This window comes from Botryllus schlosseri, chromosome 6, assembly GCF_051294905.1.
Source record: "Botryllus schlosseri isolate E-star chromosome 6, Bs_hap1, whole genome shotgun sequence".
NCBI lineage: Eukaryota > Metazoa > Chordata > Ascidiacea > Stolidobranchia > Styelidae > Botryllus > Botryllus schlosseri.
The window spans coordinates 12,723,097-12,737,034 of NC_137241.1; the positions used below are offsets into that span (position 1 = coordinate 12,723,097).

Here is a 13,938-nt window from a genome sequence, read left to right on the forward strand (position 1 = left end):
GGATGAAAAGTGGGTCGCGAACTCAAGAAGATGGGAAGCACTGGCAAGTATATGATTGAGAAAACAACTGATGCTTTATCATGAAACGCAAGTACCGCTATAGCTCGTACAAGGAGAACGACAAACACTACGCTGCTTCGATGCAAACATAATATCATGCATCTCGGCACCATCGCCATTGGTTAAATTGATGTGTGTTTGATGTGTATTAGGCAATTGTGATAGAAAGCGGTTATTTTGACTATCGAAGGAGGTATATTATGTACCGATAATAAACCGCTAGTGCATTAATTGACCAATTATGACTAGATGATGAACACAAAATGTTCTTTTCGTGCATTTCGCATAACAACGGTGATTACAGGCTACATGAGTATGATATAAAGTAAGTAACCTTAGTCTACCCCACAAATCGATGCGACACGGCATATTGAGAACCAAATATTTCCTGTAGACTGGACGGTACCGAGGCAATTCTTCCTTGTAAGGATGGCGATGCATCTTTCTCGTCAATTACTAGATATCGCGACAGCAACTTCAAGATTAGTAGCCGTGAAATTTTCAAAGTTGAGAGCGATGTGAGCGAATTTAGCTCCGTATTTTCATCATGATGTGTAATCTGTTCTACCTAAACTATGTTTGTGTGGAGAGGAACATAGGAATTGTAGGTTGATTATAGATCTAGCTAGAGGAATTGTCGTTATAATACAAAGTAAGCTGAAGAGATACTTTATATAAAATATGTGCCATATAGCATAGCACCTATACTTCGCATCAAATACGATTGTTATAGGGTCTTCGGGTTGAAGGTTAGACACAAACACATATACTTCGACCTAAATTTACTTTACGCCTAAAAAAAAACAGAAAATCGTTGATACAAACCTCATAACTCGCGTCAGTCGAAGTAGATTGTGTGTGAGGAAAGATGTCGTCAGCATGATATTATACACGAATTCGATGAGTGAAAGGATTGGATTATTAGAGAATAGAGAGCTATTTCAGTATTTTCCGTCACACTGTCCCATCGGTAACACATCTCCCCTATGAACTATAGTAGCGTGAATTGCACTATTAATTACTGTCAGGTTTAATCACACACAATATCAAATAAAATGGCTGACGGAAACGAAATCACGCAAAGCACCAACGGCGATCTTCCCAGGATAGAAGTGACCGCGGCTGAGGAAGATGAGACAACCAGAACAAATGATCAGCAGGCCACAACTCGAAACAGAGGGTGAGTGGAATATATAGTCTACAACGGCGCGTCAGATAGCCTATTTGGATTCGGTTACTATGAGCAGTGGTTCCCAAATTTTGCTGCTTCATCGCCCCCTTATGGAACTCGATATTCTATTATCATCCATTTAAAGACCCGTTTTGAGCTAAAAGTTGGCACCTCAAGAGTCACAATAAAAAATAAAGACATGGTGTAAATGACTAATGTAGTCCAATGAATGAACGAATGAATTAATACTAAAAGCAACAAGACCTGATTGATCGCAATTACTTGAACAAATATGAAATTCCGTGCCTGCTGGTTATCCTAACTGTAAGTGTATCTGACCATACACATGATATGTGGAAAGGTGAACCTTCTTAAAGCTGATCCAGTTCCGCAATGCCGCAAACTATTTATCTATTTGATAGGGTGCCGTAAGGTCAAAAAGGTTTTCAAAGTTTATTTCGTGTAGTTACAATCATTACGTTACCAGTGTGTTGTGTCAGACCTGTCCAACATTAGATATAGTTTCTCGTTTCTCGTTGCTTGCCCGACACGAAGACGGTATCCAAAACATTTTCACCTAGGGATGGTGCGAACCCCTGAACGATTCAGGTTCGTGTGAACACTAACCTTTTTGAAAGGTTTTGTGTGAACGTGAACGTGAACCTATGACGTTACGTGACGTCACATTGCTAATTCCAACTCTACATTTCAGTGAAGATACCTATAGCGACGACTCACACCACATTATGCTACAATGCTGAAGTAGGATATATATGATGATATTTTATACGGCCGAAAATGTATCAACTGGAGCAATCAAATGCTATAGTAATGCCATAAAATCAATATCTTCCGTGGCTTTAACGGTCTAGGCCAGATCGGACAATGTATTCGGCGTCTGACTATTGCTAGATTGATATTGATCAGAGTGTAAAACGGGTTTCTATACTTGTTACCGTCCTACCGATATCACCCCATAAACAACTTGTACAGTAAACCCACACCCCAATCGCACGGATTTGGTTTTTATGATGCAATAAACATATAAAATCAAGATGGATCCCGTACGCATGCTAGATTTTTTGCATTAGACAACGATCTTTTCTTTATATCAATTTCATTGATTGGTGTAATAAGCATCGCTGACTACCTATAGTACCTACATGCAGTGTATTTCGTTTTTGATGTTGTGTAATTGTGCGTCAAGCTCTCAGCAGAGACTCACAAACGGAAAGCTGATTATTTCGAGAAAACTTTTGTAACAAAGCAAGTTAATATTTTGAGATTGACAAGGTGCAGGCATGCTCGTTTACGTTTAGTGTTGAATTTATGCGGCCAGCCAGCCAGCGCCATGCATAGAGTGGTCCAAAGGTGAAATACAAAGAATTTCTACCAAAACTGTTATAAGGACGTGAAAAAGTAATATACGAAAAAGGTTCACAGTGCAGAGCTTGCCAAGGCTCGTTTGTGGACCTTAACCTCTAAATTTGCGAGGTTCTCACACAGAACGTGAACGTGAACCACATCGTTCATATCATCCCTAGTATCACCCTATACCTGCGCTTAGTAGACATCATTTGTCAATATTCTGTAACAGTTTACTTACTGTGTTTATCAAATAGACCTATAAGATTCTACAAATCTGTGTTTCTAACTTGGAGCATGGAACGCTAGCCTTTTAAGTAACTATAGCAGTATCATAGGTATCAAACATCGGGCATCAGTAAGATTTCATGTGTTATCTCTTAAAATTCCATATTCAGTCGACGAACCAAGTCGTCAAGATGTGTTTGGAGAATGGACAAGCTGGCCAGCATTTCGAGACATGGATTTCTGACATTTGTAAGTAGAAATAATGAGGAAATGGGGAAATACGTAATACGCGAAATGTTCCTAGTCCTTCTGCTCCGCCAAATCAGAGATATCGTAGACACTTGGATGAAGCGCGGGCGCTCAGCCATGTGCAAACAATCTTCAGTGTTGAACAGCTGTCCGTCTACTGTGATGCAATAATTCGGCAGATATACAATTTTCACATCATATATTCGCCATCACTATGTACCAACTCGAATCCAGTTTAATAAGCGATCTTATTTTACTTTCGAGACCGATATGCATCCCGCATGGGGGAACGATTTTGAAGGAAATATATGTTGATTTTGCACTTGATTTAGGCTAATTTTGGTGTGTTGATTCCATAAATGTAACCTTTCGCGAATCGATTTTACATACATGTTATAGGAATGCACGCCGCGACTAGGGCGGAGCATGGACCGGAGCCGGATTGGGTATCCGGCTGGATTTTCTCATTTTTGGCCGGAGCCAGTTTGGAGCCGGATCAGTATTTTTTACTAATAATATGACATCCTTACCCTCTTCCACTCTCGAATCAATAGTCTAAGTGAAACGTTCATGGAAATATACCACATGCTAAGGCCGAGTTGGCATAATTACTTCAGATAAGGGCTGGGTTTGATCTTCGAGTTTTTAATTTCCTGTTTGCATTGTTTCAATCAATATTCCTGTGAGTGGATAATTATTATCGGAGTTTTTCCGACTGGATCACGGTCCTTCCTAGAATGGAGTCGGACCGGAGTCGGACTAGATAATTTGTCGATCCGCTCCGCACTAGCAGCGACACGATAATCATATAATATGTTATATATCCAATAGGTAAATTGCATTATTACGCGATAGGCACGGGAATCGTGTATCTCAACTCCAAAATGCAAAATGTTGGACGCTTGCTCATAAAATAGAAAAAAATATTGACATATAAGATTGAGAAGTTTGTAATGTATGTGTTTTACTGCATGTCGTCGTGATAGAGAGTTCATGGTCTACTTTGGGGGTTCGACACAATGCGAAAAAAAGCTACAAATTTGGGCTTGGGATAAATACGTGGTTACCATTTGGAAATTTCGTCATGAGATTGCTTAAGAACATACGGACAGGGAATCATATTGAAACTGCTCAGAAAATATTGAAAGCTGCAACGAGCTCGTCTGCAACATAAACATCAAAATACATTTTGATATAGCTATCTTCCTAATTTTGCGGTAAGACTTGGCGTATATAATCAGCGATGACCAATGAGAAAGAGCCATGCACCAGTAGGCTATATCTGAATGAGATGGGGGAAATATACCTGGGTAGGTGGAGCTTATATATATGTTAGCTGACTATCACTGGAGTATCAAGCGATATAGCCCACAGAAATAAGAATTGTACGCAGAGATTTGTGTCCTGAAACTCGCACTTTATTGTCCTGCAGAGCCAATGTCAGTCTAAATCAACCTAATGGAGCAGTGCAAATGTCCATTTGAAGACCATCGAGTTGCTCTCGATTTCTTGCGGTTCTTGAAACGTTTTATGCAATTTATACACATTATTTTAAATGTGGTACTTTTTGTGGATTGTGGGACAATGTGGTTGGTGACTAAGCGAAAAACTTGACGTGATAGAGAAAAACTGGAATTGGATTCAGCGCCCAAAAGATCGTTAAAAACAATTGTTAGATCAAAGTCAACAAAGGTTGCATTTCCCTATATAATGAGGCTAAATGAATGAATGAAGCTGCTCAATATGAACATATAGGCCTACTTATCGTTTACAGCCCAAGATTTAATCGTTTGTAGCGATTCGAAAAGTAGTGATGCCGTTATGTTACTATAATAACTTCAGTGCAATTGCGTAATTGGTATTAGCTCTCTTCCTTGATAATGATCTTTATGTGAGCCTAATTCATATTATTTGAATAATATTTCAATATATCGCATATTTTACCGGAAATTCCCCGTTCTTACAGGTGCCGCATATCATTTTGGGATCCGCGATGATAATCGTGGGATACGTCTCGTGGGAGATAATGCTGGGTATGCCCGAGAAATTCTGCATGAGCAAGAACACCAATTCCACGTTATCGCTAATGTCGCTGCTTCACAGAGCTAGAATACCAAATAACCCAATGATATGCACGGATATATTTTCCGTGTTCTGTATTGCATTTGGAGGAGAGGTAATTGAATTATTCAATTGATCCAGTGACATCCGAATGAAGTGTTACTAAACACGGAACAGCGAACAAGGTGTTCTTAATTCATCTGTATGTGGCCGAGCGAGTCCGTCGCTGTATTTTTATGTCACATAAAATTAATAAGATTCTTTTTCTTTAAGATTATATTTTCGGGAGTTTCAGGATATGTGATGACGCGTCAAAAGTTGAGAGAATATGTAAGTCTTTCATGTATTTCACGAGCAATCATTGAGGATATTGGTCGCGACAGTTGCCTGTCCTCTCTATGACGTCAGTCCGAATCATTCGGAAGCGCCGTGCGTTATTCACAACTGCGACGCAGGTTCACAATGCCGCCTTATAGCCACTAGAACTTTGATCGTTACCAATTCCGTAACTGCACCCTGGGCGGTGTCTAATAAAAGTCTAAAACGAAGGTATCTAGGCCGTGCTGCATGACGGCAGATCAGGATAGATAAATATAAAATGATGATCTGGTATCAAATGAACACCGAAATGAACAGTGTAGTGGACACACCATGGATACCAAAGACAACAACCCTAAGCCTGTGAACCGGCGGTAACTATAATTTTATCAATTTTGGTAGATCAATTGTATAATGGTCTGGGGGCAGCTTACTCTATGTTATACGTACTACGTGTCGGGCTGCATTTACAACAAGAGGTGTTTTAAAACACTGTTCAAAACTAAACGAAGTGTGGTAATCAAATGTCATATAAAAAAATTCCAAAGTCATATAACATTGTCATAATTGTGTATATACTTTCGAGAAAACTTTTAGTATGAGCCTTCGGACGACTTGCACTAGATATAGTCGACGTATACGACATGGGAATGGTTGTAACCATCGCAATCGTCATCAATTCAACAGTTATTTTTACAAGTAGTCAGGACCGTAACTGCCGCACCCAAAACCCCCCAATTGGGGGGGGCCAGAGCTCGAAGGGGGCCCAAAATTCTTTCGTGAATTAGCATAAGTTATGGAGTATTTTTCGACAATTTAAGCAACTTTTTCAAAAAATTTTCGCGCTGCGCGCGATTTCATGTTGCCAAAACTCTTGATTATTTGGTACTTATCCCCCATGGAAAAACACGCAAGATTTATAGAAATGGCCATATCGGCGTGAGCCCTTACCGCACCACGACGCACCAAGACATATAACGACTTGGGACATATTACATGCGACTTCAAGAAGTGTGCCAGAACGATCGGCAGCGCGAAAACCTTGGCCGAAAAGGACTGCCCTTATGCATCCCGAAAACTTCGTTATATATGAAAAATACATATAGGTTTAATTGTCGATAGGCGTCTAAATGACTGGCGCCGGACGTTTCTGTCTTGGCAATCTGAACCTCACGAGACAAATACCATCCCGCAGAGAAAAATTATATGCCAGTGAAGAAATACCAATTTGAAATCATGTGCGTCTTTTAGTTTAGTAGCCTACGTTTAGGCGGTTCTATATTGTTTGATATAGCAGACAGGAGGTCACAAAATAACATCATGTTACGGCGTCATACCAACGATCCTTACAGTTTCCAATACAACTCACTCAGCTCTTCCGGTAAATCTGATTACGTGAGCAGAGAGGGCAAGAAATTGATAGCAATATGTATGCAATTCCCGATCTTATTGACCGATTATATCATGAATTATCGAAAATTTTCGCGCTTTTCGCTGGCTCGCTGAACAGCACTGCTACTTTCGTGGCAAAAGCGAACAACGTGATGGGGGGGGGGGGGGGATAAAAATTGATAGCAATATATATGCAATTCCTGATCATATTGACCGATTCAACCATGAACTATTTAAATTTTTAGCGCTTCGCGCGTCTAGACGAGAATAGGTGACTCACTAAAGGGACAGCCAATATAAATCCCAAGCAGCGGCAAAGTGCGAATATGCAAAGGGGGGGTCTGGGATTCGGTTTATCACCCTATGGGGGGCCCAAGACCAACGTTTTTTTTTTTTTGGGGGGGGGGGCTGAAGAAGTGTTGTTACGGCCCTGCAAGTAGTTACACATCACTTGAACGGAATGGATGTTTCGCCGAAGATGACCACCGACCGTCGAAAAGGCTGCATGACGATTTAGTCCTAGTCAAAGATTTAGATCAGTGGTACTCAACAACCTTTTTGTCTTCGCGGAACCCCCTCAGTTTTAGTTCAAATTTAGCTCAAGTATCGTGAAACCCTCAGCTGTCTTGTGCAAATATTAAAAGTAGGCTATAGTGATAAACAGAAATAAAATGACTTCTCGAAAATAACATCATACTATTTTTGTAGTAATTGGGAAGCTATTATTATTTCAAAAGCAAATTCTGTAGCTGCATTTATTGAAATACGCATGGTATGATTGAGTGCGGAAAATCCATTTCCACATAGGTGGGTGGGAGCGAATGTAATGATAACGCGTAACTTTTCCGACCACACCTATGGGCATGATCGAAACATGGCATCAAAATTGAGAATCAGATTTTGATGAACATTTAGCGCCCAGCCTAGTCATTTCTATCGAGCAGCTCATCTTGGAGTTATTCTGAAATAGAATGTCAATCTAAACTGTGACATCACAATTGAAAATTCGTGACGTCATGGCTAAAAAAACGAGAAAACACACAATTAAAAACAAGTTTTAAACAGGGCCATAATTTAAACATGCCTATTTTAAATTTATTTGGGTAAAGAATGCAAATTTATCTACGTGCTATTGGTACATTCATTTGCTGTCAATCAGACGCGTTGACCTTTACACAAGTGATACCTCGGGCTGTAAAATTTTGCCTACAATGTGTGTTTATTATTACAGGTAAACTGTCACATTTTATGGATATCCATCTCGGCGCTCTCTGCAGCGACTCTCCTAACGTCATGTGCGATGGGACTGAGGGAGGCGGTGAATATAACACGAGTATGGTTCACTGTGTATTTCATGAATATCAGATTTTTCTCCGTCTGTTCTCGACGTGAGCCTTTACCCCTCTATGAATTTCCAATGATATATGCATAAAATTATATTACACGCGGATTCAACAATATTATCATGTGTATTATGATATAACTTTACAGGGATTAACGGCATGTATCTACACTGCGATGGCAGCTACAGCTATTGAAATTCTATTCATTTTGAACGATCTTCGCTCAGTAACTTACCATTTATCAAGGCAACATGCACAGGTACGAAAAGAGTTTAATATTTAGAGTCACATAGTGAAATAATGCTTCTGCCTCAATTCAGGTTCGAGGTTCCAGGAGACAACAGCAGGTTCCCCCAGCAGGTTGGTTGTATTTCTATGTTATGCAACTGCGTCATATCTATATTTCCACTTAGCATAGGTGCGGATTGTCAACTAAACTTTCTTTCCATTTGTAGGCTAGTATACACGTAGCACCTGCAGTTGGACGTTGCTGAAAATAACTTTTGATATTCGCACTTTTTGATATAAGAGGAACTCATATGTGTATAATAGTTTTTGGAGCGTTGGTCAATCGGATTTGTGTAAAACGACACGAAAACGTGAATGATATGAAAACTAGACTTGTCTTCAAACTTCTATTTTTTCAGGTATAGCTGCCCAAACACCAGTCCAAAATGAAGTCGATATCGTGAACACCCAGTCATCGAACGGCCTACAAAGCGCTGCGCGACATGCGTCCTCGCCAAATAGTAGAAATCAGAATAGAAGAGCTGCCACTGGTCAGGGGTACCACGGCAGACGGCGAAGAAGCGGGCAAGCTGTTGTCAGAGACCGTACGCATCTATATCCCGGGTATCATTCCAATGTAGGACGGAATCGATTGCGACGTAGACCGCTTTTGCGAGCACAGAATCATTATGTTTGCCTCCCAACCGCTTACGGACGACCTCGCACGGTTTCTAGGGGTGCAAGGAATCAGGCTGCTCATACTCAGACGCCAGGTAACGCCAGAGAAGTTCCAATGTTTGTCATCGCCAATCATAATCGATATGTACAAGAGTTAAATCAGTCGATGGAACACTTAGAAAGTGGAACGAACAGAGGCAGCGTTCCTGGCGACGCGTTTCCTGTGATTGAAAGCGACCCGTCGGACGTGATAACAAAACTACCGTTGCGGAAGTCTAAAAGCTACCATGTCACTACAACCTGTTCTCTCAACGGCAGAGAAGCAATGCCTTCGCCACGCAATACCCCAGTTGTTCGCAACGACGGAGAACATATTCCGAACCAGCAAGATGTCGACAGTAGGCCTGCGGTGGTTGACGAATTGTCGACTCGCCGAAAAACCCGTGATCAAAACGGATATTCCATCGTGATGAAGACACGACAGGCACCTGGTCCGAAAAGAGCGCTGAAAAACGTGCGATCGGTTGACGACCATATTCCACTGCGACAAGCCCATCGGGATTTGCAGCTGCATTCTGAGTTTTCTATTAACAAAGATCTTGGTATCGACGCTGTTGAGGACGCGGTGTTTCCTTACCCCTCAGCAAACGAGAGATTGATGCATAACAGTCCACTCTCTCACCCTCAGTCACGAATATTTAACACGAAAAGTGAGAGTGATTTCAAACATCTTTCTACGAGATCGAAACCGGGACGCGGTGGCAGTAATAACTGCCTTGCTTCAGTCTCCAGCGACAGTGGCATATGCGATGGGATTTCTGGTATCGTGACACAGACTGAATCTGGTCGGTCGCACGTACGTGCTCATTCGGAACGCAGACGCCGGAATATAGAAACGATTCCGATGAACGAGTTTGGTGTGCAAGAGATGAGATTTTCTCCTGTGTCAAATACGACACCGAGCTACGAAAATACGACGGATACAGCGGGCGATACTCCGAGTAGATTCCAATTTTAAACCTACTGTATAACCGAACTGTTTTACCATGACCCGGAAACACTCACTTGTAGTTAGATAAAATGGTGAATAGCCTACCCGAAGACTTTTTATCACCATCGTAATACTAATAGATAAAGAATCAAGTGAAATTCATGCAATACGAAACTTACGGACAATCGCTATCGTGTGTATAAATGCAGACGTTATATTGTAAACACGCTATTTCGAGTCAATATCGGATTCAAATTCAAACTTTTCATTCGACTTGTCAAGCTGTTTAGTTGTTCCATTATATACTGTTTGACACATTTGAATAAAATATTCATTTTATTCCCGAAGCTTTTCGGCTGACCCTCGTCAGGGGAATATCGTCAGCAATAATGCGAGAATTCGAATAACTATGTTCAGCAACAAAATATATCGCTAATTATGACGTCACACAGACAATATACAAAGTTGGGAAAACGAGAGAACTGCAGCGTTGGCATGGAGATAGCGAAGCAAAACAAGTTAATGCGCGATTTTCAAATGATATCAAATGGTATCAAATGATATCAAATGGTATCAAAGAACACATTCCACCGTCTGTCAAATCTTATATCTCAAATTCGCAGCTTAACAATCCGCTTGTTCTTGAACATAACCAGGCCATGGGTCAAAAATCTTCTATAGGCAGACATTTACTAGAAAATCATACGTGTGCTGTTAACTATCACGAGGACATGTTCTCTATATTGGCTAAGGGTCGCAATTTATTTCATTTGTCTGTTCTTGAGTCCACGATCATCACTATGAGCAAACCTAGTCTATGCCAACAGAAAGAATTTGTGTATCATTTGAAAATCGCGCATTAACTTGTTTTGCTTCGCTATCTCCATGCCAACGCTGCAGTTCTCTCGTTTTCCCAACTTTGTATATTGTCTGTGTGACGTCATAATTAGCGATATATTTTGTTGCTGAACATAGTTATTCGAATTCTCGCATTATTGCTGACGATATTCCCCTGACGAGGGTCAGCCGAAAAGCTTCGGGAATAAAATGAATATTTTATTCAAATGTGTCATGAAGTTCTGTACTCCTAAGCGTCTCTTTATATACTGTTTGTCATCCATTTCCGAGTTATTAGGCTGGGCAATGTGGGGATGCTTGCTTGATTTTTATCGCGGAGTCTAAATCCGAATTTACAGGTACAGGTACAAGTACCAAAGTAAGGATAGCTTAAAAATATATTTGGTGCTTCTATAGCAGCTAATGGGAGGTATGGCCAGCAAAGGTGGTCAAAATAGTGAAGCAAGTTATTCACGTAGAAGTAAAAGTAGCGACCAGAGGTGGTCAAAGTAGTCAAGAAAGTTACTCAAGTAGAAGTAGAAGTAGCGACGGAAAAATCTACTATAGTACGAGTAGAAGTACTTCTTCAGTAAGCAATCTAAAACTACTTGAAGTAGAAGTAGTATTGACTGATTTTAAATCTACTCAAGTAAGTAAGTAGTTGTGGAAACGATCGCAATTCGTTCACATGGATTGTCAAAAGGTTCAAATTGAGCTATGCGAAAGGTGCCGAGCTTGATTCATATTGATGCATACAGGAGGTATCCAATTTTCGACAGCATAAGCATTCGTCCGCATCATGGGATGTAAATGACAGTATTGATATGGAAATGCGAATCTAATCCTCTGTTTACTCGAACAGAACGTTTTAAAAAAAATATCGTGGTATGGTGCCCCCCCCCATATATAAGGCCCGTAGTTTAGTCGAAGAGCAATATGGAGAAATGGTATAGGATACGGTGTAAACACATTGCGCGATTAGTCAACGTTAATAAAATATGGGGATCGCAAAAATGCCACATTGTGTATCCTTATTTCCGGGTATTAAAGGCATTACTACACTTGCTTCTACACTTCAGCGCGTAGGCTATGTCATCCAAACAAAAGAACTGATATTAATTAGAACTCAAAGTAAATGATACTGGGAATTGAAAGTGAAATATAAATACTACTTCTAGAGGCGTCTTTAGTCGAGAAAGTTTCGAAGGTTGGTATGCTACAACAGCTCTAAAACTAAAAGTCCACTTTTCCAGATTAGGACACGCCATGGACTGCGATATTACGATATGATAGGTAAATGCTAGATTGCGAAACATCAGTTTCAAACGTTATGATGAGGCGTATACCTGTGACGAAATATTTGATATGGACGAAGGGCGACAATGATAGGTGTGAACCGTACCACGCCAATCCGCTACCTAAACTATATTCACTGATACCTTCGTGAAATCATACTGGTTATCCCGAATCCACTGCGCGCGAAGAGCGACGAAAACTCTGGGCTTTACTCAACTTTGTTGAAAATTAAATGTTGATACTCCGTGAAAACAGCCCCGAAATTCCTCAAGCTATCTTCCTAATTGGAGGATTAAACTACTTCTTCTTGACAAACTGAAAATAGCGAAAAGTAAGTAAGTAGATCACAAATATTTCGAAGTAGAAGTAGAAGTACCGAAAATCATATATACTTGAGTAAGTACCAGAAGTAGACGGAAACTACTTGAGTACTTCGAAAAAGTAGAAGTACTTCGTTACTGACCACCTCTGGTAGCGACGCAAATAGCTACTCAAGTACTAGTAGAAGTAGTGCTTTTAAAAGCCACCAAAAACTACTTAAAGTGGAAGTAGAATTTACTGGTTTACATATAATCGAATAAATATAACTACTTGTGAAAAGCAGTCATAAATACGATCTCATTGCCTGTCCAAAACTGGAAACTGATCTATGTGGAGATAGCGGACGGTGTAGAGAACTGGGATCGTGTTGCAAAATCTCATGAGAAATAAATTTTCTACCGCATAGGAATTCGGCCGCATCATGGGACAATAATTATGCTTTACTATGGAACAGCGGTTCTTAACTTTCGTTTACCTCCCACGTATGATAATTCCCATAGTTAGTACGAAGAGCGGTTCTGAGAAGTTGTATCGGATACTGCATTAACGCCTTGCGTGATTAATACGCTAACTAAAAATGAAGTAAATCGTAAAAATGCTATATATTTACATTTAATTTAACTTCTGGAAAATAAAGATACTAGCCTACTGCACTTGGTTTTAAACTTCAAGATGCATATACAATTGTGTATGTCTTTTGTCTATAAAGCCTCGACGGTGGGCTAGATAAATGAAGTCTAAAGATCAAAAATCGCGGGTCACTTTTTCCCCATTAGAGGTAGGCCTACACCAGCATGTGCTGCTAGATTACAAAACTATAGGTAGATGCTAGATTACGACTCGATAGTTCCTGGGTTAGGTGAGCCATATTTATTGTGATGAAACATGTCATATGGGCGACAAATACGGTGCGAAAGGAACTCTGCCACCCCGCTACTCAAATTATATTGACCGATACTTTAGTGAAAACATGTCATTTCACTCCACGCTTATTTCGCACGAAGGACGAGGAAAATTCCGGACTTCACACAACTTTTGTGAAAATTAAATTACTGTCGCACTCCGTAAAAACAGACCCCTATAATTATTCAGTCTCACTCTCTCTTCTCTCACCGGTAGAATATAATACTTCTACTTCACAAACTGCAAATCGCGAAAAGTAATTATTTATAGATCACAATACTAATACGAAGTAGAAGTAGCGGAAAATCAGATTTAGTCGAGTAATCACGGCAAGTAGACGAAAACTACTTGAGTAAGCTGAAAAAGCGGAAGTACACGTTGTTAACCACCTCTGGTGGCCAGTATGGGCCTTTACGAACTGGCGACAGAATGGCGACAGATGCGAAATGGGTAGTGTCCCTATACATTTTGGTGCAATTTTGGATATATACACTATA

General features: G+C 40.3%; 1 protein-coding gene across 1 annotated transcript; it reads left to right on the plus strand.

Moving 5' to 3' along the window:
- The first annotated feature begins 565 nt into the window (after positions 1-565).
- Positions 566-12,185, plus strand: LOC145441035 (uncharacterized). The gene is made up of 8 exons (XM_080318819.1): positions 566-1,240; positions 2,995-3,073; positions 5,040-5,249; positions 5,408-5,464; positions 8,076-8,177; positions 8,336-8,446; positions 8,508-8,547; positions 8,835-12,185. Exons 1-8 carry the CDS (start codon positions 1,116-1,118, stop codon positions 10,109-10,111), a joined length of 2,001 nt encoding a protein of 666 aa, XP_080174945.1. The 5' UTR covers positions 566-1,115; the 3' UTR covers positions 10,112-12,185.
- The last annotated feature ends 1,753 nt before the right edge of the window (positions 12,186-13,938 follow it).

Bases quoted from the DNA above. Each gene is read 5' to 3' on its own strand.
- LOC145441035 (XM_080318819.1), top strand. From the start codon at position 1,116: ATGGCTGACGGAAACGAAATCACGCAAAGCACCAACGGCGATCTTCCC. The intron at 5,250-5,407 runs GTAATTGAATTA...TTTTTCTTTAAG, and splicing joins GTATTGCATTTGGAGGAGAG to ATTATATTTTCGGGAGTTTC. The intron at 5,465-8,075 runs GTAAGTCTTTCA...TTATTATTACAG, and splicing joins GTCAAAAGTTGAGAGAATAT to GTAAACTGTCACATTTTATG.